This window comes from Dysidea avara, chromosome 13 (assembly GCF_963678975.1).
Source record: "Dysidea avara chromosome 13, odDysAvar1.4, whole genome shotgun sequence".
NCBI classification, from domain to species: Eukaryota; Metazoa; Porifera; class Demospongiae; order Dictyoceratida; family Dysideidae; genus Dysidea; species Dysidea avara.
In genome coordinates this window covers 17645117-17671157 of record NC_089284.1, presented here as the reverse complement: position 1 = coordinate 17671157, position 26041 = coordinate 17645117, and the positions used below count along the sequence as shown (strand labels likewise).

At 40.1% G+C, this 26041-nt stretch overlaps 6 protein-coding genes across 8 annotated transcripts; 1 reads left to right on the top strand and 5 right to left on the bottom strand.

The window, feature by feature from the left end:
• Nucleotides 1–3560, bottom strand: LOC136243153 (uncharacterized). The gene is made up of 6 exons (XM_066034676.1): nucleotides 3411–3560; nucleotides 3318–3350; nucleotides 3219–3269; nucleotides 2997–3169; nucleotides 206–302; nucleotides 1–152 (listed from the first exon to the last, which is right to left on the bottom strand). The coding sequence occupies exons 1-6, from the start codon at nucleotides 3502–3504 to the stop codon at nucleotides 103–105; spliced, it is 498 nt and encodes a 165-aa protein (XP_065890748.1). The 5' UTR covers nucleotides 3505–3560; the 3' UTR covers nucleotides 1–102.
• LOC136243094 (putative Polycomb group protein ASXL2) lies at nucleotides 3537–15148 on the bottom strand. Its single transcript, XM_066034608.1, has 9 exons — nucleotides 15031–15148; nucleotides 10392–10474; nucleotides 10235–10340; nucleotides 9511–10024; nucleotides 7836–7999; nucleotides 7330–7421; nucleotides 7194–7273; nucleotides 6829–6931; nucleotides 3537–6089 (listed from the first exon to the last, which is right to left on the bottom strand). Exons 1-9 carry the CDS (start codon nucleotides 15070–15072, stop codon nucleotides 3611–3613), a joined length of 3663 nt encoding a protein of 1220 aa, XP_065890680.1. The 5' UTR covers nucleotides 15073–15148; the 3' UTR covers nucleotides 3537–3610.
• A 417-nt stretch (nucleotides 15149–15565) lies between these two features.
• Nucleotides 15566–17969, bottom strand: LOC136243136 (nucleolar protein 4-like). Of its 2 annotated transcripts, XM_066034658.1 has the most exons (7): nucleotides 17835–17969; nucleotides 17688–17789; nucleotides 17527–17637; nucleotides 17342–17473; nucleotides 16714–17040; nucleotides 16072–16248; nucleotides 15566–15890 (listed from the first exon to the last, which is right to left on the bottom strand). In XM_066034658.1, the coding sequence occupies exons 1-7, from the start codon at nucleotides 17922–17924 to the stop codon at nucleotides 15768–15770; spliced, it is 1062 nt and encodes a 353-aa protein (XP_065890730.1). In that variant the 5' UTR covers nucleotides 17925–17969; the 3' UTR covers nucleotides 15566–15767. The 2 variants fall into 2 exon arrangements, with proteins under 2 accessions (XP_065890730.1, XP_065890729.1); XM_066034657.1 differs by having other exon boundaries at nucleotides 17688–17955.
• A 126-nt stretch (nucleotides 17970–18095) lies between these two features.
• LOC136243140 (KH domain-containing, RNA-binding, signal transduction-associated protein 2-like) lies at nucleotides 18096–22433 on the bottom strand. 2 transcript variants are annotated; one of them, XM_066034663.1, is made up of 8 exons: nucleotides 22235–22433; nucleotides 22083–22186; nucleotides 21881–21997; nucleotides 20958–21107; nucleotides 20594–20903; nucleotides 19897–20055; nucleotides 19284–19357; nucleotides 18096–18248 (listed from the first exon to the last, which is right to left on the bottom strand). In XM_066034663.1, exons 1-7 carry the CDS (start codon nucleotides 22377–22379, stop codon nucleotides 19284–19286), a joined length of 1059 nt encoding a protein of 352 aa, XP_065890735.1. In that variant the 5' UTR covers nucleotides 22380–22433; the 3' UTR covers nucleotides 18096–18248. The 2 variants fall into 2 exon arrangements, with proteins under 2 accessions (XP_065890735.1, XP_065890733.1); XM_066034661.1 differs by lacking the exon at nucleotides 18096–18248 and adding an exon at nucleotides 18916–19053.
• Nucleotides 22434–22452: 19 nt separating this feature from the next.
• On the top strand, nucleotides 22453–24379 carry LOC136243124 (UDP-glucose 6-dehydrogenase-like). The gene is made up of 2 exons (XM_066034643.1): nucleotides 22453–23449; nucleotides 23792–24379. The coding sequence occupies exons 1-2, from the start codon at nucleotides 22541–22543 to the stop codon at nucleotides 24299–24301; spliced, it is 1419 nt and encodes a 472-aa protein (XP_065890715.1). The 5' UTR covers nucleotides 22453–22540; the 3' UTR covers nucleotides 24302–24379.
• LOC136243145 (syntenin-1-like) lies at nucleotides 24339–26039 on the bottom strand. Its single transcript, XM_066034668.1, has 7 exons — nucleotides 25805–26039; nucleotides 25656–25757; nucleotides 25423–25596; nucleotides 25193–25368; nucleotides 25034–25141; nucleotides 24782–24937; nucleotides 24339–24534 (listed from the first exon to the last, which is right to left on the bottom strand). The coding sequence occupies exons 1-7, from the start codon at nucleotides 25901–25903 to the stop codon at nucleotides 24483–24485; spliced, it is 867 nt and encodes a 288-aa protein (XP_065890740.1). The 5' UTR covers nucleotides 25904–26039; the 3' UTR covers nucleotides 24339–24482.
• Nucleotides 26040–26041: the final 2 nt, after the last annotated feature.

Below are 26041 nucleotides of genomic sequence, written 5' to 3'. Positions count from 1 at the left end.
TCAGAACACACACAAAATGTATAATAGCTAATAGAATAGTGAACACAACAATAGTATAACATCAGTTATACCATATATGGTCAGGGATATGACAAACAGGTGTCACTTTTCCACTTTGCAGCCAAAATTGACATCCATTTCATACTTGACATCTACACTCAATATAACATAACAACATAACTAGACATCATGCATATGAGCTCACTATAGGTCTGGCTCAATCCTTTCACATATCCCACCAGATTCTTGTAGTTCTGTCCCTCGTCACAATAAGCAGTAGCTATCTGAGAAGTGGAGAAGGCCTGCAGAACAACAAGTGCTTGATTACTTTGACAGTGTATAATGGGCTGTTAATAACGAATGGGCTGTTAAAAGCTTTAGCCTTGTCTTGTGAGTACTTTTGGACATATAGCAATAGGCAGCAAGATAAGAAAAAAACAACTGACTTGTGCAGTGCTTGGAAAATTAATTACTGGTGCTTATTTAATGTCACAAATGCAACAGCCTACGGAGTCATGTAATTTCACCATGATAAGGGGCATTCATAGGCGGCTCCAAGATTTTTGGTGACTGGTTTCTGAGAATAACTGCCCTCCACTATATTAATATCACTGATAAAGTACATAAAAATCACTACATAGTTTGCTACACTGCTTCTCTGAATACTGTGACTGCTTTATTAGAGTGATTGACTGCTCTATTAGAGTATCTTGATTAAACATATTGTACCTTAGCAAATTAATGCAAAATATATTTTTAACTGCTTGAGTACACTTGACTGGTTTACAGTTTTTGCCTATATCCACCCATCAAGAGTAAATACTTGACCCATGCTATCAAGCAAAAAAGATTGAATGATGACATTATATATATAAAGTGCAACATAAACATGCACATAACTCGTGTTTGCTTTGTGGAACAAAACAAAAATTACTCTACATGAAGAGGTGAATGCAGTGGTATTTAATTGACCGATTAAAACGTGCATAAAATTATATTTGCAGCATGCATTTTCACCCAATGTATTTCAATAGCATTTATCTCATAAACACATATTATACAAACCAGTCGGGATTTTGTTCAGATGAGTGTTAACATTCATAGCAGTATAATTTATAACTAATTGTCACCAGAAGAGCAAGTGGTAATCAAAATACTCTAATAGAACAGTCACTTAAATTACAATGAATGGCCGATTTATAAAGATTAATGTAGAGCATAATAGGTGAAAGAAGTGCTGGAAAGAATGACAGGTGGAAGAAAAAGCAAAATAGACTTGTCCCCACATTGTTTATTATTACACAGTATGGATGCAAGAGGAAACAAGTAGTAAAATTAGCAATCCTTAAGTCTACAGGCAGCTACAGCAAACCCAAAATTCCCATATGTGGGAATGGTCCTCTTGCTCGGCACCAGACTATAATATGTACAAGTTGAGCTGGATCCTGAAAAGCAGCCAAAAAATTAAAAGTGGATTTTTTCTCAAGTGAGTTAACATTTTAGCCAACCAGATGATTAATGGTGACAGCAAAGGTGTCAACAACAGACATGTATGGTCTGGCTTCATTACAAGTTCGGGAAAGGACTGTAATGGACACTGTAGTTTTATGGCTTCCCCATAGGAAATGTATGGCGAAAACTTTGATTGGCCGTAAATATTGTGTCAGACATTTGAACGAAAAGATTTTGAAACGTTTTTAGTGGGTCAAGCAGTGCTGCAAATGAGCCAAATTTCAAGATCATGTGTAATTGCGTCCGTGAGTTATTAAATGTTTTTGAGGATCCAGCTCAACACGTACATACTATAGTTCCCTACAAGCAGCTGCTACAACACTCAAAACCCTGATAGGAGGGTGTGATAACACACAGATATTAGAATACAATCCCGATGGGTGGGTAAAGCTCCTATTGACAGAGCAAGTATGTACACAACTAATCATGTCACACTTGGCTCACGGATGGATACTCCGGCAATAATAGATTTCTAGCAGATAAAAAAAACACTGAACTTTAAACAATGATACTGAATGTATCCATTGAGTGCAATGGATGAAACCATTAGCAGAAGACGATCTGATAGCTAGCTTATTGCAATAAATTCTCTGCAGCTTTAAAGTACTGGTAGCTACTAGCTAGTTCAGTTGGTAATGAAGATACAGAATAATATTATTCTTCAAGGTATAATACTTATTGGCTGCACTCTTAGCAGAACTGTTGTCTCAGCTGGCATATATGATCATGGTCAATGTGTTGCTAGGAAAGGTGACATGCAGACTAAACAGTTTTGACCTCAAGGGATTTAGTTCTCCTTAAATGTGTTAAGTGTTTGTGACTAAACATAACAGAAAATGTGACCAGATTTGGGAAAAGGGGGCTAGCTGGTTACTTATGCAAGTCATAGCAATGGGAAAACATTTTTAGAGGTGTTTATACACTTCATGGTACTGAAGAAACAATTTTGAGTGATTTTGTGTCAAAGCGGCTATTTATGACGTATGATCACTGTAAAAAGAAATTTATTTTAGTTATTAGACCCAAGAATTTAATTGGCTTCAGATTCCGTCAACTGTTCCATTAAAGTATGCTGATCTCTTTGTTTAAAAAGCTGACTGGTTTTTTGAAACCGGTGAAACCCCCTAGAACTGTGCCTGAAGATCCCATTCATAAGTCCAGTCACAAATGTGCATTTCAAGCATTTTGATTGATTGATTGATTTAAACTCCACTGAAGTACTCGGCCAAAGGTTGTTCTTCCATACTGGAGTGTACACAGAACATTACAATATATAAACAGTAACTACAGCATACAAAACTAAGACAACAAACTATACAAAAACACACACACAACAAAACAACTTGTTGTACGGGCATGCATGGTGGGTGGGTGGCTATAATTTCAGCAATGTATATGTCATGTAGTTTCATGGTAAAGTATGATGGGTAGCTAGCCACCCCATCTACCCCTCCCCCATATCAGCTCTGAACCTACAAACTCACTCGAACTGTGGTAGTCTTGTTGTTAGGAGAAATGACAAGAAAGTTTAATGTGTCATTGTAGTGGTGAACCAGAGTACTATGGATGCCTTGCATGATAAACTGGCTGTGGTCCTTCTCACCGTAGGGACGTAGGTCATACACGCCAGTAAAACGGTATCTCCCGTCAGCCCCGCCTACCCGACAGTATATCAACATATCAAACTACTACAAGACCGTTCATACCTTTCTTCAAATATTCTATCATAGCATTATTGACTGTAAGAGGAGGGATGTCTACAAAAAACGACATTGTAAACTGTGCAGATCAGACTATGGACATACCGAAATGGAAATCGATGGCGCAACAAGCGTTGGCTGTAAAAGAGCAGATTTAACAACGTTGTCACAATATGCTTGCACAGTAATAGCACCTACCACACGTCCCGCAGTCAGGGTGGTCGCAGTCCGGAGGCTGGCACGAGTGCACCAACAAGATCAAAGAACAAAGCAGCAAAACGACTACCTTCATCGCGACAATAGCTCGATTACGTAATCAGTGAGTCATGTGATAAATAAATAATTGACTTTAATAATAATTATATAAACGTTTCAATAAAACAACAAAACATATGAAGTTATTTTATGTCGATTAAAATATTTCCAACGCTACTCAAACAATCCCAACAATAAGTGTGTGGTCTGGACAGACACCAACTATGAGTGACCTTCTCACACATCATACATACCCACATTTTCTCATCTAAGCAGACAGAACATGGTGGGGCTACCCTCTGTTGCTCTAGTAATAATGGCATTTCAGCATCATGATAAACAGGATAAGAATGTTCCCGCAGAATTGGATGAATCTGTTTGGTTTTTTCCTTTGAGCTGAGATCAGTCAGTACAGGTTCATCATCATTGCTACTGTCTTTACTACATTTCTTCAAGCCTTGATAAAGTGTGTTGTAACTAAAACGCTGAGGTAAGTCAGACAACAAATCAGGACGATTCTCACAGTCTCCATCACTACAACATTTCTTTGTGGAAATATCCTCTGAAACACAAGGACGCTTCACTCCCAACACTGTGCTCTGTAGTCTAGGATCTCTATCAGAACTTGCTATGTTCATTGGTAAAGCACACTCACTGTTGGAACAGGTGGACACAGGCAGAATGGGATTTGACAGTTTATCATCAGAGAGGTGGTCACAGCCTACATCACTTCCACAGCAGCCTGCAGTTTTACCATACATGGTGTTGTTCTGTCCATCTTGGACATCATTATTACACAACTTTGTACTGTCACAATTAACAGTGCATTTGCTGTCATGTTCGGTAGAACATTCACTGTCACGATGTTTGGTAGAGCTGGCACATTCACTGTCACAATGTTCGGCACATTGACTGTTGCAGTGTTCGGTAGAGCTGCTGTCACAAGGTTTGGAGTTGGCACATTGATTGTCACCATGTTCGGTACATTGATTGTCACCATGTTCGGTACATTGATTGTCACAATGTTTTGTCGAGCTGGCATCTTTACTCTCGCAATGTTTGGAGCTGGCAAACTGACTGTCACAATGTTCAGTAGTGCAGGTACATTTGCCATCATTATGCTCAGAGCAGTTGGCACACGTGTTGTCATGCTGGGCACACTTGACACCATCACATTTGCTAATAGAATTTTTGTTGGTAAGGTCCACAATGTTCTGTGGCACTTCACTGTTTGCAGCATGTGATGGTTGCTCACGCCAGTTAGGAAAATGCTTTCTAGGTAATTTTAGGATCCGGCGTTCTGGTATTATGACAGGTTGTCTTCTCTTAGTAAGTCTTTGTCTAACAGGTCTATTAGCTAGCTGATGATTGGATGAGCCATTAGATTGTTGTCCAGGTGACGTCTTTAATGGCGTCACTGCCAGCCGACATACCCGATTATCTGCCAATAATCTATCAGCAGCTGATTCATTAGGTATAGTCTTTGTTGTAGTTTGTTGTGTCTGTTCTGACAACTTGCCAAGCAAACTGCCACTGGCCTGGTCAGGTGATCTCTTAGCTACCTCAGTAACAAGTGATTTACCAGCTAGTCTGCCACTAGATTTCAAGTCTTGTGATCTTCTAGTTTGTTCTCTTCTTACTTGCTCATGTGATCTCCTAATTTGCTCATGCGACTTAACAAGCTCATGTTTTCGCTGATGTGGTCTCTCTTGTTTGGACAGCTCTGGTGATCTTGCTCCTTGTTTAGCTAGCTCAGGTGATCTTGCTCCTTGCTTAGTTAGCTCAGGTGATCTTATTCTTTGTTTGGATGGATCAGGTGATCTTATCCTTTGTTTAGCTAGCTCAGGTGATCTTGTTCCTTGCTTCAACAGTTTAAGTGATCTTGTTCCTTGTTTAGCTAGCTCAGGTGATTTTATTCCTTGTTTGGATGGCTCAGCTGATCTTGTCCCTTGTTTGGATGGCTCAGGTGATCTTATCCCTTGTTTGGATGGCTCAGGTGATCTTATCCCTTGTTTGGATGGCTCAGGTGATCTTATCCTTTGTTTAGCTAGTTCAGGTGATCTTATTCCTTGTTTGGACAGTTCAGGTGATCTTGTTCCTTGTTTAGCTAGCTCAGGTGATCTAATAACTGGTTTTGGTGATCTTGACGGTTCTGGTGAACTTATTCCTAGCTTTAGCGGTCTCCCAAGAGGTTTCATTGGAAAGGTCACGACTTGGTCTAGTGATCTTGTCACTTGTTTTGATAACTCAGGTGATCTTAGTGGCTCAGGAGATCTAGTAGCTCGCTCAGGTGATCTCACAGGTGACTTCAATAGCTCAGGTGAACTGGAAAGTCTATCAGGTGATCTCATAACTTGCTCAGGTGACTTCATAGCTGGTCTTGTAGCTAGCTCAGGTGATCTTGCAGCTTCCTCAGTAGACTCTGTCAATTGTTTCACTTCTTGTTCAGATGCATTATTGCTAACTGAGTCTTTGATAGCTATACTGCTCCCAGTCAACTCCTCATTTCTAGACAATGATTCTCTGCAAGTTCTTTTGATACAGTCGAGTAACTTCTGGTGTTCACCATTAAGTGGAATGGGATAAAATATCTTCTGATTGGGTGGTTGTGGGGGTGCATCCCTGCATAAACAAAACAATTACATGCACTCAGTCAACACAGTCTACTGTGCACTGGTGGATCTTTGAATGGAAACAACATCACACAAGTAGGCACCAAATGTAGCATTAATTTAACTGTCACAAAGGACAAGAACAGCTAACCCAGAAATGTCCATCACAAACAGATTCTTGAGCAAGCAGGAATACTGTTTTACTGGCACTGTATCTCAGTTATCCGAAGGTCATCATCTTATAGTGATTGTTCTATTAGAGTAGTTATAAATATTTTAGTTACCATATTGACCTGAACTGTGGCCCAGATGTTTATTTCTTTTAAGCAACCCAGCCACTAAACAAGACTGGTAACTATATGAGTCAGCATTCTTGCTGCAATTCCAGCTGTAATTTCAAGACAAAAGGTTATTAGTTTTGCATACTATAAATTGATTATACCATGCATGATTTCTCAGATGTGGCTGGCCTTTTCGGTTATCGTGGTCCCCATGGGGTGAAGTGGTTGGTTGTTGGCGGTCGGGGTGAAGCTGGTATGTATCCAGTCTAGTCCCAATATACAATTCACAAGCATGAGAGTGAAAATGTATTATCAAAACATCTGATATATCTAAAGAAAAGGTGACTGACTACAGAGTGGTGCTTGATAGCCACCAACAAGTGCTTGCTAAGCCATTAATTTGTTTCTTGATTGTACTGTGACATTACAATCCACCCTCAAACAGTACGTAGACACAGTGTTACCTACTCTGATAGTTCCTCTTCATAATGCTGCTTCTTCCACTCATCCACAGTCTTCTTGTGGGACTCCTCTTGCTTTTGTCTTGCTCTTTGGCTGATTGGCAACTGAACTACACAATAATAACAATGTGGTACTATCATAAGATGCATAACCTGTATGTACAAACAGTGAACACATAACAACATATTCTTTACACACACACACACACACACACACACACACACACACACACACACACACACACACACACACACACACACACACACACACACACACACACACACACACACACACACACACACACACACACACGTGGATGCGCACACATATGCACCCACATGCATGCACACACACATACGCAAACACACTACCTGACTGCAACATATGTTGCCATTGACGACAAGCACTAGTGAAATAGGTATGAGAGAATGCCCCTGCAGTAGGTGTGCTCCTAAGCATCAACAAACAACAAATATAACCAATCAACACACAGCATCAATAACTCACTCATCCAGTCTATCAACCACGGGCAGCAGCTTGATCAACTTGACCCGAGTGTCATAAGGTAACTTGTTGAAATTGTCCACAGTAAACATTGACTGAAAACAACAACAATAATAAAAAATCATGGCATCCAGATGGGTACTGCTGTATAATGGACTCTATTAGGTCCATGTTTACATAACAACTTTCCCACCTTTTTAAGGTAAAATGCATTTAGTGGCTCATCCTTAGTTTGATTTTATCTACCTTAATTTGGAGAACTTGTTAATAGAGAAGGTTACACTGATATGTCACTGTTGTTAGTTACTATATCTCATAAGGGACCACAACAGGGCTAAAAGCTTGTATAGTAGTGTTGTACATCGAAATATGTTGGCAGCGTTTAGAAAGGTGACCATATTACACGATTACCTGATTTTCCCACTATACACACACTCGTGTTGCAATTTAAACAAGCTAGTTTACTAATCAAGCTTACAGCACAGATGTGTACCAGGTCACAAGCCCACCTTGAGGTTAATGGTTGCTGGTGACCCATCATCAGCTGCTGATTTTCTCTTCTCCACAGGCGGCCTCTTCTGAGAGACTGGCTTGCTTGAGGATGATAATGTTGTCTTCTTCACCTCCCTACCACTACCAGGCTTATCCTTCATAACACTACCACTGCTCAATTCTGTGGACAATGAAAAAACAAAGTTGACAACAAAATGACCACAAGTGACACTACTGTTGTCACTGCTGTACTCTGTAACAAGACACTAAACTACTACTGCCACCAACACTGTAACACTCTGTGATAAAAGGAATAAGACTACTCTGCTTGTTTATTGGCAACAAAATGGCAACTAATAAAATACCTATACACTGGGATGGAGTTGAGAAACAGTAAACAATCACACACAGGTCACAACACACACTTGTGTAGAGTAAGGGGCCACATAGCTAGGGAAGATAGTTGTGACTGGAAGGCTAAATATGGCATGTAAAAGGATTTCAAAATCAATGCTACACAGGAAGTTGCCAGAAATGACATCTTGCTACATGGCACTTCAAAATGTGTTAAATAATTTAGTAGTGGATCATGCACTCACACCTTTTCAGTTTTCCTTTTATGGTGGTTACTTTAGGATCATGCAAATCTCTATGGTTGAAAGTTTGGGTTATTGGTAATAACAGACAAGTGACTAGACATTCATCTAGGAAATGACTTGGAATGACTCGGTCTCAGATTGCTTCTCAGGTACCTGAGAATGATCAGAAGTAATGTTCTCAGGTTTATTTCTTAGCTACTGCACCTTTGCTTTCACTTAACCCCCCACCCCCACCCTTGGTGATGTAGTTTGTACACATAACTTAGTTTGCTAATTTTAAACAAAATATTGTTGTTTATGATTGACAACCTATCATGTTTCAAATCATTACTAGCAACACAGGGTATTTGGTAAGGTAATCTCTGCTATGTTAGCCATATCAAGGTATTAATAAAGCCATCAAGTTCCAAAACCAAAACTGTGATACCAAGAGTTAATAATAGGGAAGTGACACCAATACCGAATATATAGTACTGCATACATACAAATTTTTGAGGGACATAATTTTTGTGGACTTCATGTTTGCTTGGCTTTCCACAAAACTTTCATAAAAATTAACGATTATCAGGGTTAGCTCTATGCTTTCTAATAGGCAACTTCAGTGAAAAATGAGTGATCCTCAAAAATAAAACCATGAAATTTGTCAATCCGAGAAAATTACGTACCTCAAAGATTTGTACGTCTACGGTAGTTGTAACTAGCAAAATAGAAGGGAATATTAGGAAGTTGTTACATTACAATAAACACAGTAAGAGTAGTGGAGTGCCAAGTATTTTCTTGCCTTGCCATTTCAAAACCTTATCACTTTATTTGTGGTCAATATATTGTTTGTTCAGGAATTGTCTTTAAAATCCCAAATAAAGGTTTTTGGCAATACCACAGCTATGTCTAGTAGCATTTCATAAGCCCAATGTGAACACAAAATGGCCCCCACACAACCCATGGCTTCCGCTCCATTTTCCTCAACACTAGTTCAGTGGTATACTACTGGTGGGGAGCAATGATGTGATTGTATCAGAATATGAACACTTATCAAAAATATGGACTGATTCACGACCACTGTACACACAATACATGTTGTCATCACACATACCATTAGTATCATCCTCCATTACCTCCTCAGGTTGACTAGGGTCAAACTCATACACACCTCCATTACGCTGGTCACAGTGACCAGACAAGATGGCCACACAGGCACCTGTTGTGTCAAACACTCTTTCATACTCGACTGTTGCAACAATCTCAAAGTTTTCCCCCAGCGTTGTTGCACTGCTGGTCTTCTTCAAACGATCGGGCTTGCGTGTCTCACAACGCAGAAGGTGTAGAGTGTTCAATGCTCGCTGGATGGGAGATGGTAGGAATGATGTTGTAGAAGATTTCTTGATGTTACCAGATCTCTTCTTCTGCTTCTTAGACAGCGGTGGGGGCGGAGTTGGTGTTATAGTGACCACAAAGCTGCACAGGTCATCGTCATAATAGCCAACATCATTTTCTGATGTATTTTCGTTATCATCTTCTTCACTGCTGCTACTTTCCTCCTCAGCAATGGTAGCCAGAGAAGCCGAATCTGTCTCCTCCTTCTTTCCCTTGTTATCACCATTCAGTCTCTAACAACAACAAGCCACTGATCACTATTAACATCTTCAATGTTTGCTATGTTACAGAAGTTAATTGACAACAGCAAAAGCAACTGGGAATAAACCTAGAACCTTGTAAATACCAGGCAGATACTCTGACCACTTGGCCATGCTGCCACACACACACACACACGCACACACACGCACACACTACACAGCACATAGCTTAGGGTAACTAACTGTCTTCAGAGCAAAACGATGTTTTACCCGATCCCACAGAAATGGTCCATCATTCCTACATGTCATGTACAGGATTCTCTTGACAGAATGGATTGGAGTGCTGCCACTATATGACAACAACAATAGTTCATATACCAACAAATGATGGTGTGCTTACCGAACATCTTTCAGATTCTGCAATTTGATTGCGTTGCAGATTTCTGTGGGTGACAACCAGCATTTCTCAGATATCTCTAGTGCCTGCAAATATACATAGGGTGGTTGTCATGTATTGTACAGAAACATGTTTAAAATAGTTTAGGTAGCAACCTACTGGTTGTATAGTGAAATCTTACAAAGTGACCAATTTCTCATAAGACCACCCCATTATAGTGACCATGTCAAGTAGGTCCCAAACATTACTAAGGTGTACTTCATAACCTCAGCAATAAGACCACCTCATTATTAAACCTTGGTCCAGGGTTTCACTGTACCATATGTAGGTTGGGTGAGCTAAAAAATTTTTTAATTAAAGTGCTATAGCACATCTAGCTGAATTGGCAAAGTGATCCACAGCAATTCTATTATAGTGTGTATGTATAATTTTTTTTTTTTGATCTTTGATACACAAAAAGGAGCAAACAGATTGGCTACTATCTACATGATATGAGGGAATGTATACCAGACCTATTCCTCAAGGGTGAGAAGTGGGTGGATTACAAGTATTACCCTTAAAATAGGTATGGCTCCTATACCATTTTCATTCTTAAAAACAACAGCTTTAGTCCTGTGTCAACCGAATAGTGTCAACCAACACTTTGAGAGGCAGCAAAAAGTCAAGACAGTGAAGGCGTACACTTTTCAACTTCACAGTATCAAGACAACACTCACAGAAGAATTCAAAGAAATCAATCACCACAAATAACCACACAACTTTTATTGTTCGTTTTGTACAAAAATGGAATAGGCAGTCATCCAAGGAGGAGCTTAAAATATCTAATTGACGAGTGTGGGTATGGTTAATGAGAAACCAACAGTCCAACATGATCCTAACATGATACCTGCTGACATATTAATACTTGAACTTCTCCAAGGTACTACCATACTGTATGATAAAAGTAGAGGGAATTCTCAATCCTGGGTGGCTTTTAGGCACTTGCCTAGATCACAAGTTGTCAAGTCAACATGGTCTGGAAACAAACACCCAACTAATAGCCTCCCCATAGTAGGATACATTTTAACCTTCTACACTGCATCAGAAATTCCATACTTCATTTGCCAACCAGCACAAGCAATATAAGTCTTACAGGACAGACAATATCATGTAGGGTAAACAATACTTCATGCTACCCAGGTACTGGCATACATGCATGACCAGTAAGTTAAATATGGTAATAGTTTAAGACAATTGAGAAGCATGTAAAGTTCATAGGACATGACCTGTAACAGTAAGGTAGATGGAGTTTAGGATAGTTGGAATTTGATGCCATCATATCACTTCATATCATGGCTTAGGATGCAGCAGCCCAGTTGGTAAGTGCCATTAAGAGATGGTCAACTATCTGACATCATTGTATGTAGCTGGTACAGAATACAATGATGTTGTTGTGATGTAACTAGGGATGGTGAGTCACTACTGTTTGAGTGGAGAAGGTGATAAATTGCCCATAAAGGAGGCCAACAGTGAGTAGTGTCAGTCTACCATGCAGCATTAAAATTAATCAGTCTACAACAATGGGACAACTGTGGAACAGCAGAAAGAAGATAGTGAAAACTAGAAGTTTGTAGGACCCTCCTTCAGCGAGTTATACTCAAAGGGTGAAATAATTGTTCACTAATGCCACTTGGCTTTTGCTCAATATTTTCTTACCGGATGGCTCATAATCAGCTTGATAAAAGACACAGTGTGGAGTGCAACATCTGCACCAGTTCTGATCAAAAACTAGCTTTATTTCATGTGGATTGTTAACATAGCTCACAGATGATGACCAGAGGATGGCCGACGCAAAGTATGTGCTATCAATAAAATTCATATTAATTACATACCATATACCCAGAATTTTTGCAGTATGTTTATGTACTTTGTCGGGATTTTCGCATTTTAAATTTTACAGATGCCTTTAAGCCCAGGATTTTCACATCTTAAATTTCACAGCTCAATGTTGCTCATTTTTTGTTCTCAACCTACACAGCTATGAAGATTCTGAATTGATTTTTACTTCAAGCGTCATACAGATTGCTAAAGCTTGTCTGAACCAAGTAGCACACTCTGAGCGAGGCACAGTCTAGTCTTGTAGTAGGCCAGCTTCTTTCATAAGCTATGTCTACTTTAATATCGGGAATGTGTGATAATACAATATCACACACCAGGAGCCACATTAAGATGAGTTGAAGTTTGTAGGACGCACATCAATTTTCACATGACAAATTTCACAGTAGCTTTACTAACCATATACCATGAAAACTTCCAGGTACATGGTAATTGAAAATCAGTGTTGTAGATTGTAAGGCTCCCTGGAGACATTTAAAATCTGTTTCAGCTGTGTTTATTGAATGTTTGTTATCTATTTCGTATAGTGAGCTGTTAATCACGTGAGTAAATCTCCAATGGATCATGTATATTGAAATCAAACTATCAGGGATTTGATTACACCAATGGGTTTAGCATTTTCGATTGGCAAGTACATTACCATCCCAGAATAGGTTCTTTTTACAAACTCTATGGCTCACATGAACGCGTCAGACCTCCTCTGGATGGCGATACTCCCTCTGAGCTTTCTACCACAAGTACTACTGCCAGTATAATGGTGATTACCATTATCAGTTACTCGTTCAATCACTAAGCCACAGGCAGAGATAACAAGTCAAGCTCCTCCATTTCCAGACTCACACTATTTTACGGACAAAAATATTGAGGGACAAAATGTTGCTATTTAAAATATTAACACAACACTCAATGGTTTGTATACTGAACACTCTTAAAAATATTTTCACTAAAATATTGATGTGGTACATCCTCACAAAGTATCCCCAGCCATTCAAAACAGTATAGAGAACACAAACAACACCACAGGTGTGCTGTCCAGTAGAGCATCTTTACTCTGAATTAAGTGTTAGAAACCTCACAAGAAAAGGGATTTGGTCCCAAGAAGTCTGTCCAGTTCTGAAAGAGGAAAACGCCTAAAAGCAGGGATGTGCCCACAGTGGTCGGCAGTGGTCGGTACCAACCACCACTCAAATAAAATAGCCACCACTATCACTCAACAACCACTACAGATTCACCTCTGACACACAAAGTTAAGGTCCCACACTACATTTCTGAACCCAACCCTATCTCTTGTAGCCACTACTATTCTAAACCTGGGCACATCACTGTAAAAGGGATCTGTAGTTTTGGTCCCTATGCCTTTTGCTGTATATAGATCCAATTCAATGATACAGGGTTTACTCTCTATGTAAATATTAAACATTACTACAGATACTGCTAGGTATGATCCAACCGTAACATGATACTTGGAAGGTCAACATGTCATGCTATCATTGACTATAACTAGAACATAAAACGGTCACTGAATGTGTAATGAGATGTTAGACCTTTGGTGTCCTAGTTGCCTGATACAACAGACTTTCTATAGATAGTTTTTTCAATGGTGGCATATTATCATGTACTATAGATTAGCAAGAGTTAGGGCTCAAGTCATTGCTATAAACTGAAGTAGGGATTTAATGTCTCATCTGTAGCCTACTACTTTTTATTGCTATGAACTTAAAATTCTTAACTTTTCTTGTACTTGTTCCCATAGGAACTTACATGCGCTAAAAAATACTCTTGCACGTACCTAATAGTCATTACAAAGCTAGGATCTTGAGTGACCAGATCTCCCTAAAATCATTGCAAATTTATCTTGACAATTTCATTTTCACTATAGCATTGGGTGGTACACAGACAATGTTACCTGGGAATGACACCAATACTTAGGAAGACCCATAACAAAGACAAGTCACACCAGTATTGCTGGTAGTGACATCACCATTACAATCATCTACACTCATAATTAGTGTTTAGCTATACTATAGTCTGTTCTGAGCTTACAGAACACCAGAGGTGAACATGTTTTCTATACCCAATGATTTAATACTAGCATGTGGGGCTTGAATGTATGGGATACTATATTAAAGCTAGCAGGTACACAACAAGGGTTATTACACAACAAGGGTTATTTACACAACAAGGGTTATTTACACAACAAGGGTTATTTACACAACAAGGGTTATTTACACAACAAGGGATATTACACAACAAGGGTTATTACACAACAAAGGAGGGATCAGGTGAAGGCAACAGACTAGTATTGGTTATGCCTCTATAACCTCCAGCTACTTTACAACTATAAAACTGTCAGGCAAACTCTTTCCCCTACAATGTTTTAGTGTTGGCCATGGTACACCCTGTTACTACAAAACCGCTTAACAGTCCACTGATGTAAATAAACTTTCAAGAGTCAGAGTTTCACAGCCACCCAAATCTACTAACCCCAGGTTAGTATATCTATGATCTAACACACAAACACATTAACGGCTTGTTTCCATGGTAATTATTACCTTCTTTGTTTATGGTTATTGCCTACTATCTGCACGTGACTAGCCTATATCAGTTAGTATGCACAACTGTAGTAAACATAACGACTTCGTGTGGTTGTGTTTACTGCACAGAAGAATAATTCGAAACGAATCTCAAGCGGTTTTTTTAACCATCCGGTAATATCTTTAAAACATTTAATAATGCTAAGTACAGCAGATATAATATATTTGCTGACCTTTTGTATCGCCTGCACCCAGGTAGCGTTCGGAACAGTCATGGCAAGTGTTCAACACAAATCTCGAATACAAGGTACCGCCTTACTCCATCTAACGAGCACCAAGATTGCGTGGGAGTTTGTCAGCTAGCCTCGTGGTTCAAGCTGTCGCAAACTATAAGTAAGCTGTCATGTTTGGAGTTTGTGAAATGAACGTTGGTGTAAATATAGAAAGAATTCTGTTAATAAACAAGTATAAACACATTACGGTCAAACTTCAAATGCACACCATTTACTTGTAGCAAGTTGGTCCAATGGAGAACGACCCAGAGCTTCAAAGGTTTATTGCAGAAGAGACACAGAAGGCAAAGTTTCAAAGCAACACCTTCACTTTCACTGATATATGTTGGGACAAGTGTATAGACAAGCCACCGAGTAAGATGGACTCCCGTACAGAACAGTGTATGGTGAATTGTGTTGAGAGGTTCCTGGATACAACAAACTTGGTACTTTCACGACTTCAAAACAACAAGTGATTTAATGCATTCACACCAACTTTACTTCAATAATATTTATTATTATATTTCAAATAATACACAATTCTGGTCTTTAAATATGTACAATAAATTCTTATACAGGTTAAGTCTGTGTATACACATAAATATATTACATATAATAAGCAGCGTCCTCTTTTCTTTATGTTATTGTCCAACCGAGTTTTAAAAAAGTTGATGTAAACATATTACATGGATGAATTTTCATAAGCTCCCAGGAGGAAGAATTTGCTCTAGCTTGTCAGCAGCTCGTAGCAGGAAAGCTGCTGACTCTCGATAGCCCAGCACCAACTGTCTGACTGCATTCACCTCACTGGAACATAACCCCTGCGTAAAACAGAAAGGAATTCGGTCACTGAAATCATCCCCATTACATCTATTTGACACATCCTGTGATTTAATCACTAACTTAATCTTACATCAGTACACACTTACACAGTGACACATCACACAGTCATCAAACTACATAGAATTCACACACCACACATACGATTTAAGTCCATATTACCTGATTAAGCTGAGGACTATTTGTTTCTGATCTTGACTGCGAAGAATAACAATTTGTTGGTAGAAATGGCGAGTCAAGCCGTACCCTTTTACTTTCAGGAGGTGTGACCTCTGAATCAATAGGTGGAGTAGGTGAGGGGCTGGAGCGATTATCCACAGCAATGGTGACCACAGCAGTCTAGAAGATACCAGTGAAGGGTTAAGTCAAGCCACAATGTTCAAAGTGAACCAATCATCAACTAGTGCAATACAAGCTTGTTTATTGGTGTTACATGGGACAAACATGTGACCCCCAGCCCCTTGAAAGCTAACAAGGCTTTATCATCTTACTAGAAGCCCTTGGAAAGGGACAAAGGACACATATTTTAAGACCTCTCCTATACCTGGCTACAGCCAACCACTGAAAACCTCCCTACCAAGTAGAGTCACCACTAACAAGGTTTCTAACATGCCAACTGACTTAATGGACCCCCATAGAATGCTGGTCTGTTGCTTCACAATGTAACATGAACTAACAACATCCCCTATTGTCACTAAACACTATGTCCTGTAAGTCCCTCAGGAAACCCCACACATAAGGGAAGAGAACACCCAGCAAACACCCTCCAGACTGCACTTCACTAAAGTGGATTCATTCACATACCTGTGCTACTGGGTCAAGCATTGGCTTGGGACTGGAATCCTGTCCAGCTGACATGACTGTAGCCCCATTTAGAAGGCTTCTGGAGGTCCCACCATTTGTGGAAGTATTGACAAAACCAGCAGCATTTGCCACTGCTATTGATTCTCTGACTTTCTTACTGCGACGATACGACTTGAGAAATGTCCGTATTCTCTTGCGTACACATGAGCTGAAGTCAGGAAACTTGTGTTGAACATCAGCAATAATGTCAGACAGTAGTTCTCTTGGTTGTAATGAAATTGGAATGTGTAAGTTTAGTCTTTGCTCTATCAATCCTTTCACATAGGCCTGAAAGAGAGATGAATAAAAACAAGAGAAATAGGTACACATTACATCAACATGGATTCTGGATGGCAGGGGTACCAACTAGTCATCAAAATTCCATAGCTTCTTTGTGGTGGTGGGGAAGGCCCCCTACTACCGACCAAAAGGTGCAAAGGGGATAACCAGTGGAAACAGATTTGTTTTGTGTTTGTACACCAGTTTATATAGCCCATCACCCATCTCATGGCCCACTTCAGTTGGGTGTCAATAGACCACCCATGGGACCAGTCTTGTTGTACACATATGCCCACACATTATGACTCACATTAAATGCTTTTGCTCTTAATGTATTAGCAGTATAAGGGGAGGGTGATACCGGGCCTGACTTTGCTGTGCCACTGTAAGGAGACCCACCACTAATGGCAGCTGTCTCTTGGTCATCTTCATCTTGGCTGTCCTACATGTACACACCCCCTTGACAACACACACCTTAAACAAAAGGTTCTTTACCTGTCCTGAAGTGGCCTGTTGTTCACTGCGACGTTCGTTCATCAATTCTATTTGGAACTGGCCTGGTCCAGCCGCCGAATTGACGGGTCGCAGTAACTGCACCGCAGCCGTCTATGACACGACACAATAGTAAAGATGTTCCAAACATTTTTTACACTCACTTTTACAGCCGAGCCGAGCGGTAACGCATTCAGTTTCCCCCCGACTGGCATCAATACGGCGGCACTACCACTACTCGATACTCCGTCTGCTCCCGAATTAGCCTGGACGATTTGGATAGTAGGAGCTCCATTCTCTTGTTGACTAACTTTTATCAGAGATGGAGACTGTTCATTTTTAATGCGAACCAACCCTGGTGGAACCAGGGACGTAGGACTATCCGACTCGTCTGAACTCATTTTGGACACGGAACAAGCGATAAGTCGACAATTGACATCAAACAGTGGTCAGTAGAGCCAATAGGTATTATCACCCAGCCAGTTGTATAGTAACCGCCAACAAGTGCACACGTCCACACTACACGAATCGGTAACGTCTCATCCCCATACAATGCCCCCCATCGTAACGAGTTTTTATAACGAGTAAATAAGAAACTATAGAAGGATACGGTACATATGCAACAATAATAGCTTGGATATCCGGTTGCAGCAGTTCCAACTTGGCTTTCTCACCACCCAGTAACTCTGGCCAGCATCCTTTTTCTTGTGACATGACTACATCCACTACAAAATGAAACATGACAAGAGTAAAGGTGTAATCCACTTCTAGTAGCCTAACTATTTGTAAGACAACTCACTGGATTTTTTTTCTTTGCAGAATTTGTTTAATGAATTTGTAAGCATTTCTGCTTTAATTTGTCCTGAATTTTTTTTTTGTAGAATTGTACAATATCGAGCCATCCTTTAGTCTGCTGTGTAAATTTTAGTACTTGGTTATCTCAATAGAAAGGTTGTTGTAGTTTGTAAACAGTTTGTTTCTTTCTCCTTTTCAAGCCAAGGTGCTTATTTGTCAAAGTACACCTTTAAAATCTTTTAGTAAGTCAACTGGTGTTGCACTTGGCAGGATTATAATCCAGCAATTGTAAATTTGTGTATAGCAGTTATGGCTCAGATGAGACCAAGTGAAATTGAAATTATGAAATTCCAGTGAATCTCCCATTTGAATTTCTTTTGTTAATTGTCTCGTCTCATTTCCCTTCCAAGAACATGTCAGCAGATATATTGTAATAACTTATAACTTTCTTTCCATCATGCATTGGTCTATTATGATGCTCCGAGACAAAATTGTAAACTTTTTTTTTCCATAATTCATTTTTAAAATACACACAGGATCAACACATAAAGGGAAAAATTTAATGCCTAACATAGTACGTACGTGTGTGCATGTGAGAAATAAAAATGCTACTGAAATGTACGAGTGCTGCTACACAATTACAGTGAACTGTTTTTTTGGTTAGATAACAGAGTATATAGTTTGTTGTTGAGGGTTTAACTTTTTTCTGGAGATATCTCAATTTGTTGAATGTTCCTGTGTGCGAGAGATTTTAAAGAATTGATAATTACATCCATCATTACACATTAATACCAGCTACAAATGATATCACTTATTAATGTAGTCTAAAAATCATAGCACTACTAAAGTGACACAAGAATTCTCAGAAGCATTAAGTGATTGTCACAATACACAAGGAGTTTATTATTTATTTGAAGCAACTGAACACAATTGGAGGTGAGATATAACATTCAATTAATACCCACCTAGTATTGGTATGGATGATGGCGGTAGCCGCCACTGTCTCCACCCCCTCTAGGGCGTTGAGCCTTCCAGTTACCTATGACAAATAAATAACATGTATCAACATCAGTGTTAACAAAGTGTTGTATGTGATGTACAGACAATTTCATAATCTATGCAAACAGGAAGTTACTAGAAAATGTGAGCTAATTAAACACCCTTTAAATAGTTGGATTACATTTTTTGATTTTTGCCTGTTGCAAAGATTTTCCAATGTAGTGTATGATATAGAGGAGCCATGGAGAGGTGTTAGTTCTCAACATGGACTATGATAATCATGTACTGTATGGCTTTAGGAAGAGGGTGTGTACACACTGACAGGGCTGCAGTAATACACTGTACCCTAACAGTGTAACAGTGTCGTAGGTTAGACACATGACACACACTCAAAGCCCTGTGTGTGTGTGTGTGTGTGTGTGTGTGTGTGTGTGTGTGTGTGTGTGTGTGTGTGTGTGTGTGTGTGTGTGTGTGTGTGTGTGTGTGTGTGTGTGTGTGTGTGTGTGTGTGTGTGTGTGTGTGTGTGGCACGCCCATAGCATGAATGAATGTGTATAGTGTTCATACTACACTATATTACCTCCACCACCTCCTCCACCATACGATAGGTTGGGGTTAGCCATTGCATACCCACCAGCTCCAGTGCCTGCATTGTTGAACCCACCACCAACATTCTGGTTGTCCGAGAATGAGCTAAAGTTTGAGTCATTGGCAAAGTTATCCCCGAAGCCAGTTGGAGCTGCAGGAAAAGACATCATAAGGACATACACAAAATGGTCACACAGGTATACATGTTAAAGCATTCTGATTAGTAACACGTCTTCTAAAGTTTCACCACAAGATTAAGAAGCCAATTTTACATGTTGTATGGAAGGAATGAGGGCACAAGCCACAACAAAACATTCACTACATACTTGTCACTACATCTCACTACCAGGTGGAGCCTGTGGACACTCCAATAACGCAATGGTACATGACAGTGATAATGGCCCAAAATCTCAAAGTATAAAGTTGGTTCTGAGTGGAGCCTATGTAATATGGACACCTTGGGACATTTGAACCGACCAAGAGTTTCCTGATCATCAAGGTGGTGTCCTGATTATCCAGGTTAGTTTGTGTAGTCAGGTCGGCTTTATCAGTCCGGTTATTTCCAGGTCAGGTCAGTTTGGGATACTAAAGTAAGAATTTGGATTATGTAGGTGTCCTCAAGTCTCCACATTAACAGGTTCCACTCAAACATGTTTGCTATAAATGAAACACTCATAAAACCTGCTCACCTCCACCACCTTGTCCAATTCCACCCCCTCGGCCACCACCACGCCCTCCTCTACCGCCAGGGCTCTTCATACCTCTGTTACCACCACCACCTCTCCTAGGCGGACCGCCTCGTCCACCCCTGCCCCCACGTTGGGGAGCACCCGGGCTTCTCATTCCGCCTCCACCTCTCATGCCAGGAGGAGGCATGGGTGGACCGTAGCCCCTTCCACCACCACCACCGCCGCCACCACCACCACCAATAAACTGGTCATAAAGAACAGGGTCCTGATCACGGTACCTGTCACCAATTGGGTCAGGACCTCCTGGCATCTACAACATTGTATACATCATCCTGGGTTATATCCACATGAATGTGGTTCTTACAGGAGGTACAAGCATCTTCTTCACTTCAGCCACTCCTGCAGCCAGCCTGGCCCGAGCTTGATCTGGTGGAGCTACTACTTCAACAAGTACATGTAGATCTTCCTTTAAGTGGGCGTGATTTGGATTATCTGACTCTCTGTTTTCATCCTCCTAACAACATTGTGACCGTACACAATTATTTCTAGTTTAAAAAAAAACTTCAAGCTTTTATATTTCAAAGCCATATACATATGAATTTCAATGCTGGTAACAATTGCAAAATGTACAAAATCTAATTAGCTTCCATGCACTCTATCCTTTAGCAATGCTGGACCCAATTCCAATGAAGCAGTATTGCAAGTATGCTCCAATGAAGCAGTATTGCAAGTATGCTTCTTATACTCAAACATAATAACAAGTTTACAAACAAGTGTCACCAGGACTGAAAGAAGTGTTTTCATTATAGGTCTGAATAGTGTGATAATAAGGAGTGATTGTACTGCTGTAGTCAATGAAAAATCAACTGAATATCACTAGAGAACAATAATCATGTACAGGAATGGTTGTAAACAATAGCAAACTTGCTGGAGATGGTGTACAGCAAAACCTCTACCCTCTGAATTCATAAAAGAACCAAGGACCTTGGTCCCTCCCATTAGATAAACCTTCGTGCATTTTTATCACAGGAAAACAACACAAAAAAAAACTTATTCTGAATTATAAGTTGTAGCAAGTATCATTATGCTGCCAAGGCTAAGACCATGAACTGATGTCACCAGACAACCTTAACAATATTGTGTGTGGCCAGCTACACACGAGACTACTTGGTACACAACAACTGTGACTTGGTTGTAGTAAATAAGCACGTTGGAATGAAGCTTTTATTGCAATACAAGGTCATCTTTGGCAATACTTGTACATCAGTTATGCACACAAAATGGTACCTTTTTCTTGTCTCTGGTTGAGCCTCTGCCCAAGATACTCATTTTAGCATTCGCTTCCACCTGCATCCTCTTCAGTGTCAATCCCTTGGGACCCAACAGTCTCCCAATAAGATTATGCTGTGTGTGGCATTAAATAGAACATAACAATTTGAAAGTGTCAACATAATAGGTAAAAGTTGTTGGATCACGTGACTGTACCAACCTGTTTATGGTCTTCCAAACTAATAAATATCTTTTCCGTTAAGTGGACATTTCCTTGTTCATCCATTTGTAACTCGGCTTGTTCCTTTTTGTATTTTTCAATAGCTGTTTAGGACAGAACGATTCAAACAAATTACCCCAAATATAGCGCACCTTCGCATATCAATCTCTTGCTGTGAACAAAGTTTGCGTCTAGGCAGTCTTTTTCGGCGATAAGTTCCGCTAAAATATCTCTACCAACATTCAACATTCTAGCCTCTTCCACCATTGGAACTACGCTCATCAGATCCGTTGCCATCGTGTCGTGCGGTTCAGCCGATACCTTTACACGTGCTTGTCATGCGCATGCGTGACTCTTATTATTTAGGTCAATTGCAGTGAACAACGGCTGTAGACGATTGCTCGGAGGTTAAATATATAAATCAAATTAAATCAAATCAAACGAAATATTAGTTTGGTATGGTGGAGATGGCTGTTAGTAAAGTGTGTTGTATTGGAGCTGGCTATGTAGGTGGTTCTACAGCTACAGTGATCGCCTCTAAGTGCCCAGAGGTCACGGTTACCGTAGTTGATATAAGTAAAAAGCGTATTAAAGCGTGGAACTCCGATGTCCTGCCCATTTACGAACCAGGACTGGAAGAAATTGTGGTCAAGTGCCGTGGCAAGAATTTGTTTTATTCTGATGACGTGGAAACTGCTATCAAGGATGCAGATTTAATATTTATATCAGTGAACACGCCTACAAAGAATTTTGGACTGGGCGATGGGAGGGCACCAGATCTAAAATACGTCGAATCGGCAGCTAGAAAGATAGCAGCCACCACCAGGGACCCAAAGATAGTCGTAGAAAAGAGTACAGTGCCTGTAAAAGCTGCTGAAAGCATTTCTAAAATTCTCAAATCAAATGCCCCAGATGTGCCATTCGAGGTGTTGTCTAATCCTGAGTTTTTAGCTGAGGGCACTGCTGTGAGGGATCTTCTAAAGCCAGACCGGGTGTTAATTGGAGGTGACCAGACTGATGGAGGTAGAAAGGCAATAGCATCATTGTCCTGGATCTACGAGCACTGGGTATCCAAGGATCGTATCATCACAATGAACACTTGGTCATCAGAGCTATCCAAGTTGGCGGCCAATGCCTTCCTTGCTCAGAGAGTGTCCAGTATTAATGCTATTAGTAGTGTATGTGAGGCCACTGGAGCAGATGTGCAGGAAGTGGCTCATGCTGTTGGAATGGACTCTCGTATTGGACCCAAGTTTCTACAAGCCAGCGTAGGATTTGGTGGATCTTGTTTCCAGAAAGATGTACTCAGTTTAATCTACTTGTGTGACTGTCTGCACCTGCCAGAAGTTGCTGCCTATTGGCATCAGGTATGAATGAATGTCAACAGTTTGGAATGCCCGTACACCAAGTGTAACATGTAACAATTACACTTGTACAGCTCACTTCCAGCATGTATTGTTATAAGCAACTTTTAAATAATTTTCTTTATAATTATCAGCTGAACATAAATTCATATAATAAGATCCTATCGTCTGATTACATCAGGGCTGTGCTGATTTCAATGTATTGAGTACAGAAAAGTTTTAAACTGACCCTTAAAATTAATCTACTGCAGTGATTTAAGGCTAGAATCCCAGTAGTTCAATTAAATGGCTTAACATGCCATACTGTCATTTAAGCTACCATTCATAATTTGCTGTTTGTTGCAGGTGGTTCTTATGAATGATCACCAACGGCGACGGTTTGCTAACCGCATCATCAGGTGTCTGTTCAACACAGTCAGTGGTAAAGTCATCACCATCCTTGGCTTTGCCTTTAAGAAGGACACAGGGGACACCCGCGAATCATCCAGCATTTACATCTGCAAGTATCTATTGGATGAACAGGCCAAGCTAGTTGTGTATGATCCCAAGGTGTTGCCTGATCAGGTGATGTCAGATTTGACTGATCCAGCTCTTGGCTGTGATCCTGCTCATGTGGAAAAGAACGTCACCATAGCAGCAGATCCATACAAGGCTGCAGAAGGATCTCATGCTCTTGTGGTGTGCACTGAATGGGATGAATTTCGTGAATTGAATTATGAGAAGATATACCAGTCTATGTTGAAGCCAGCATTTATATTTGATGGTCGGCTCATCCTAGATCATGAAAAGCTAGTAAAAATTGGTTTTCAGGTAGAAACAATAGGAAAAGTAGTGAAACACCCTCATACTAGTTGATCATCACATTTTTATACAATAGTTTTTTTTGATAGTGTTATTTAATTATGATATATTTATGAAGACAATTTTCAATGACACATGATACAATGGGTGCTGCAGCAGAATACATGTACTTTATAGTGATTTATAACATTTATCTCTTGGAGAAGTACTCTAAAAAAGTTTATTTGTTGCCAGTTTACAAGTCAGGAACTGAATGGTCCATCTGCTTCTTGAGACTTGACCCCATGCTGAAAAGGAAACAATACAGATTACAATGAACAAAGTCTGTTGTAAGTTATTGAAATCTTGAATACTTTTACAGAAACTAGGTGCTATCATCACACTTGATGCTACAAGGAGACTTGTTAAAAACTACCGTAACATTTACATAATGTAAATTTTCAGTTTTACCAAACAAATCATAAAAGCTCCTTTGCATTAAATGACAACTTGTGAATGCTAATTAACTAATGTTATACATGGTGCAACACTTACTGGTCCATCAAGTGTTTGTAGACGAATTTTGGCATCACCGTGATAGTGAGTGTACGAGGTGCAGCATCAAGGATTTGTTTGATGTCCTTGTCCTTCATTCCAACCACATTCTGTCCATTTACCTCTAACATAAAGTGCTCGGTGAGAATGCCATTCCTAAAATGAACCACAACTTGTATTAGCACATCTATACAAGTTCTAATACATTATCTATCCATTGATATATACTCCAGTATGGTACAAGTATCTTACCGAGCTGCTGATGAATCTTTAACAATTTGGTGGATCTCAGCATACTTGTAGAGGAAACCAACATGACCTGTGCTATCCTTCTGCATTGTGATGGTCCTCTCAAAAGGTCTGGTCATGCAAACATCTGATTATAACATTTTATGGAGTAATCATATTTACCTGTCTCGCACAGCCAATACAACTCTTTCAGCTGGACATTTCTTGATTACTTTAGTGGCCTTGCTATGGGTATATCCAGCCAACAGTTCGCCATTAACACTAAGAATCTGATCTCCGAATCGTAGACCTCCCAAGGCAGCTGGTGAACCAGACTTGACAAAGCAAACAAATACGCCCTGCGAAAGATAAATTACCAGTCAAGTCCTTAGAACAAGATTAGTTCACTATACCTTATTGACTGCCTCCACACACACTCCAATCTTCCCAGTAGCATCCTTACAAATGGTCACTTCTCGTACACCTTGCTTGATCTCTGCTCGGCGGATTCCAACATTTCCTGCCCCAGACAGCGGTGCAATTTGTTTGTCTGTGGCTGAAGCTGCTGGCACCACTGCTCCCCCTTGCTGTAATAATCGAGTATAACCGTAATGAAGTGATCAAATTAACCAAAGGAATTTCTTACTGGCTGATAGACGGCTAAGTCTAGTCCCATATAATCATCTAATGAAGGGTACAACCCACTCGCTGTAGGAGCAGATATGACAGTCGTGGTAGATACAGTACCCTACAATGAATACCAGTCAAATAGCATCTTAATGATATTATTCTTACCCCGCCTTGTTGATGTACCACTGTGTGCTGTTGACTAGCGGCTTGCGCTCGCGATAGTTTATCAACCTCCATATCTTCTAATGATGGGTACATAGACATCTTGAACACCTGTTTCTATTACACTACTAGCTATGAATGAAAGAATTACTGGTTTCGTTAAGGCGCCACTCGCTCAGATTATATACTCCTCCTCGTTCAAGGGTCACGAGTCACATGAGGAGAGTCTTGTGTTTCCGT

What these genes read in the sequence shown, in the direction of transcription:
- LOC136243124 (XM_066034643.1), top strand. Translation starts at nt 22,541, where the DNA reads ATGGTGGAGATGGCTGTTAGTAAAGTGTGTTGTATTGGAGCTGGCTAT. An exon ending in TTGCTGCCTATTGGCATCAG is followed by an intron (nt 23,450 to 23,791) that starts GTATGAATGAAT and finishes TGTTTGTTGCAG; the next exon opens with GTGGTTCTTATGAATGATCA.
- LOC136243094 (XM_066034608.1), bottom strand. Translation starts at nt 15,072, where the DNA reads ATGACTGTTCCGAACGCTACCTGGGTGCAGGCGATACAAAAG. An exon ending in GTGGTTGATAGACTGGATGA is followed by an intron (nt 7,274 to 7,329) that starts GTGAGTTATTGA and finishes GTTGATGCTTAG; the next exon opens with GAGCACACCTACTGCAGGGG. An exon ending in GCAACATATGTTGCAGTCAG is followed by an intron (nt 6,932 to 7,193) that starts GTAGTGTGTTTG and finishes ATTATTGTGTAG; the next exon opens with TTCAGTTGCCAATCAGCCAA.
- LOC136243153 (XM_066034676.1), bottom strand. Translation starts at nt 3,504, where the DNA reads ATGAAGGTAGTCGTTTTGCTGCTTTGTTCTTTGATCTTGTTGGTGCAC. An exon ending in CGCCATCGATTTCCATTTCG is followed by an intron (nt 3,270 to 3,317) that starts GTATGTCCATAG and finishes CGTTTTTTGTAG; the next exon opens with ACATCCCTCCTCTTACAGTC. An exon ending in ACAAGACTACCACAGTTCGA is followed by an intron (nt 303 to 2,996) that starts GTGAGTTTGTAG and finishes GTTGTTCTGCAG; the next exon opens with GCCTTCTCCACTTCTCAGAT.
- LOC136243136 (XM_066034657.1), bottom strand. Translation starts at nt 17,924, where the DNA reads ATGAGTTCAGACGAGTCGGATAGTCCTACGTCCCTGGTTCCACCAGGG. An exon ending in TAAGAGCAAAAGCATTTAAT is followed by an intron (nt 17,041 to 17,341) that starts GTGAGTCATAAT and finishes TCTCTCTTTCAG; the next exon opens with GCCTATGTGAAAGGATTGAT. An exon ending in TGCTTGACCCAGTAGCACAG is followed by an intron (nt 16,249 to 16,713) that starts GTATGTGAATGA and finishes GGTATCTTCTAG; the next exon opens with ACTGCTGTGGTCACCATTGC.
- LOC136243140 (XM_066034663.1), bottom strand. Translation starts at nt 22,379, where the DNA reads ATGGCAACGGATCTGATGAGCGTAGTTCCAATGGTGGAAGAGGCTAGA. An exon ending in CAACCAGAGACAAGAAAAAG is followed by an intron (nt 21,108 to 21,880) that starts GTACCATTTTGT and finishes CAATGTTGTTAG; the next exon opens with GAGGATGAAAACAGAGAGTC. An exon ending in AATTGGACAAGGTGGTGGAG is followed by an intron (nt 20,056 to 20,593) that starts GTGAGCAGGTTT and finishes CTTTTCCTGCAG; the next exon opens with CTCCAACTGGCTTCGGGGAT.
- LOC136243145 (XM_066034668.1), bottom strand. Translation starts at nt 25,903, where the DNA reads ATGTCTATGTACCCATCATTAGAAGATATGGAGGTTGATAAACTATCG. An exon ending in TGGTACATCAACAAGGCGGG is followed by an intron (nt 25,758 to 25,804) that starts GTAAGAATAATA and finishes TATTCATTGTAG; the next exon opens with GGTACTGTATCTACCACGAC. An exon ending in AAAGATTCATCAGCAGCTCG is followed by an intron (nt 24,938 to 25,033) that starts GTAAGATACTTG and finishes GGTTCATTTTAG; the next exon opens with GAATGGCATTCTCACCGAGC.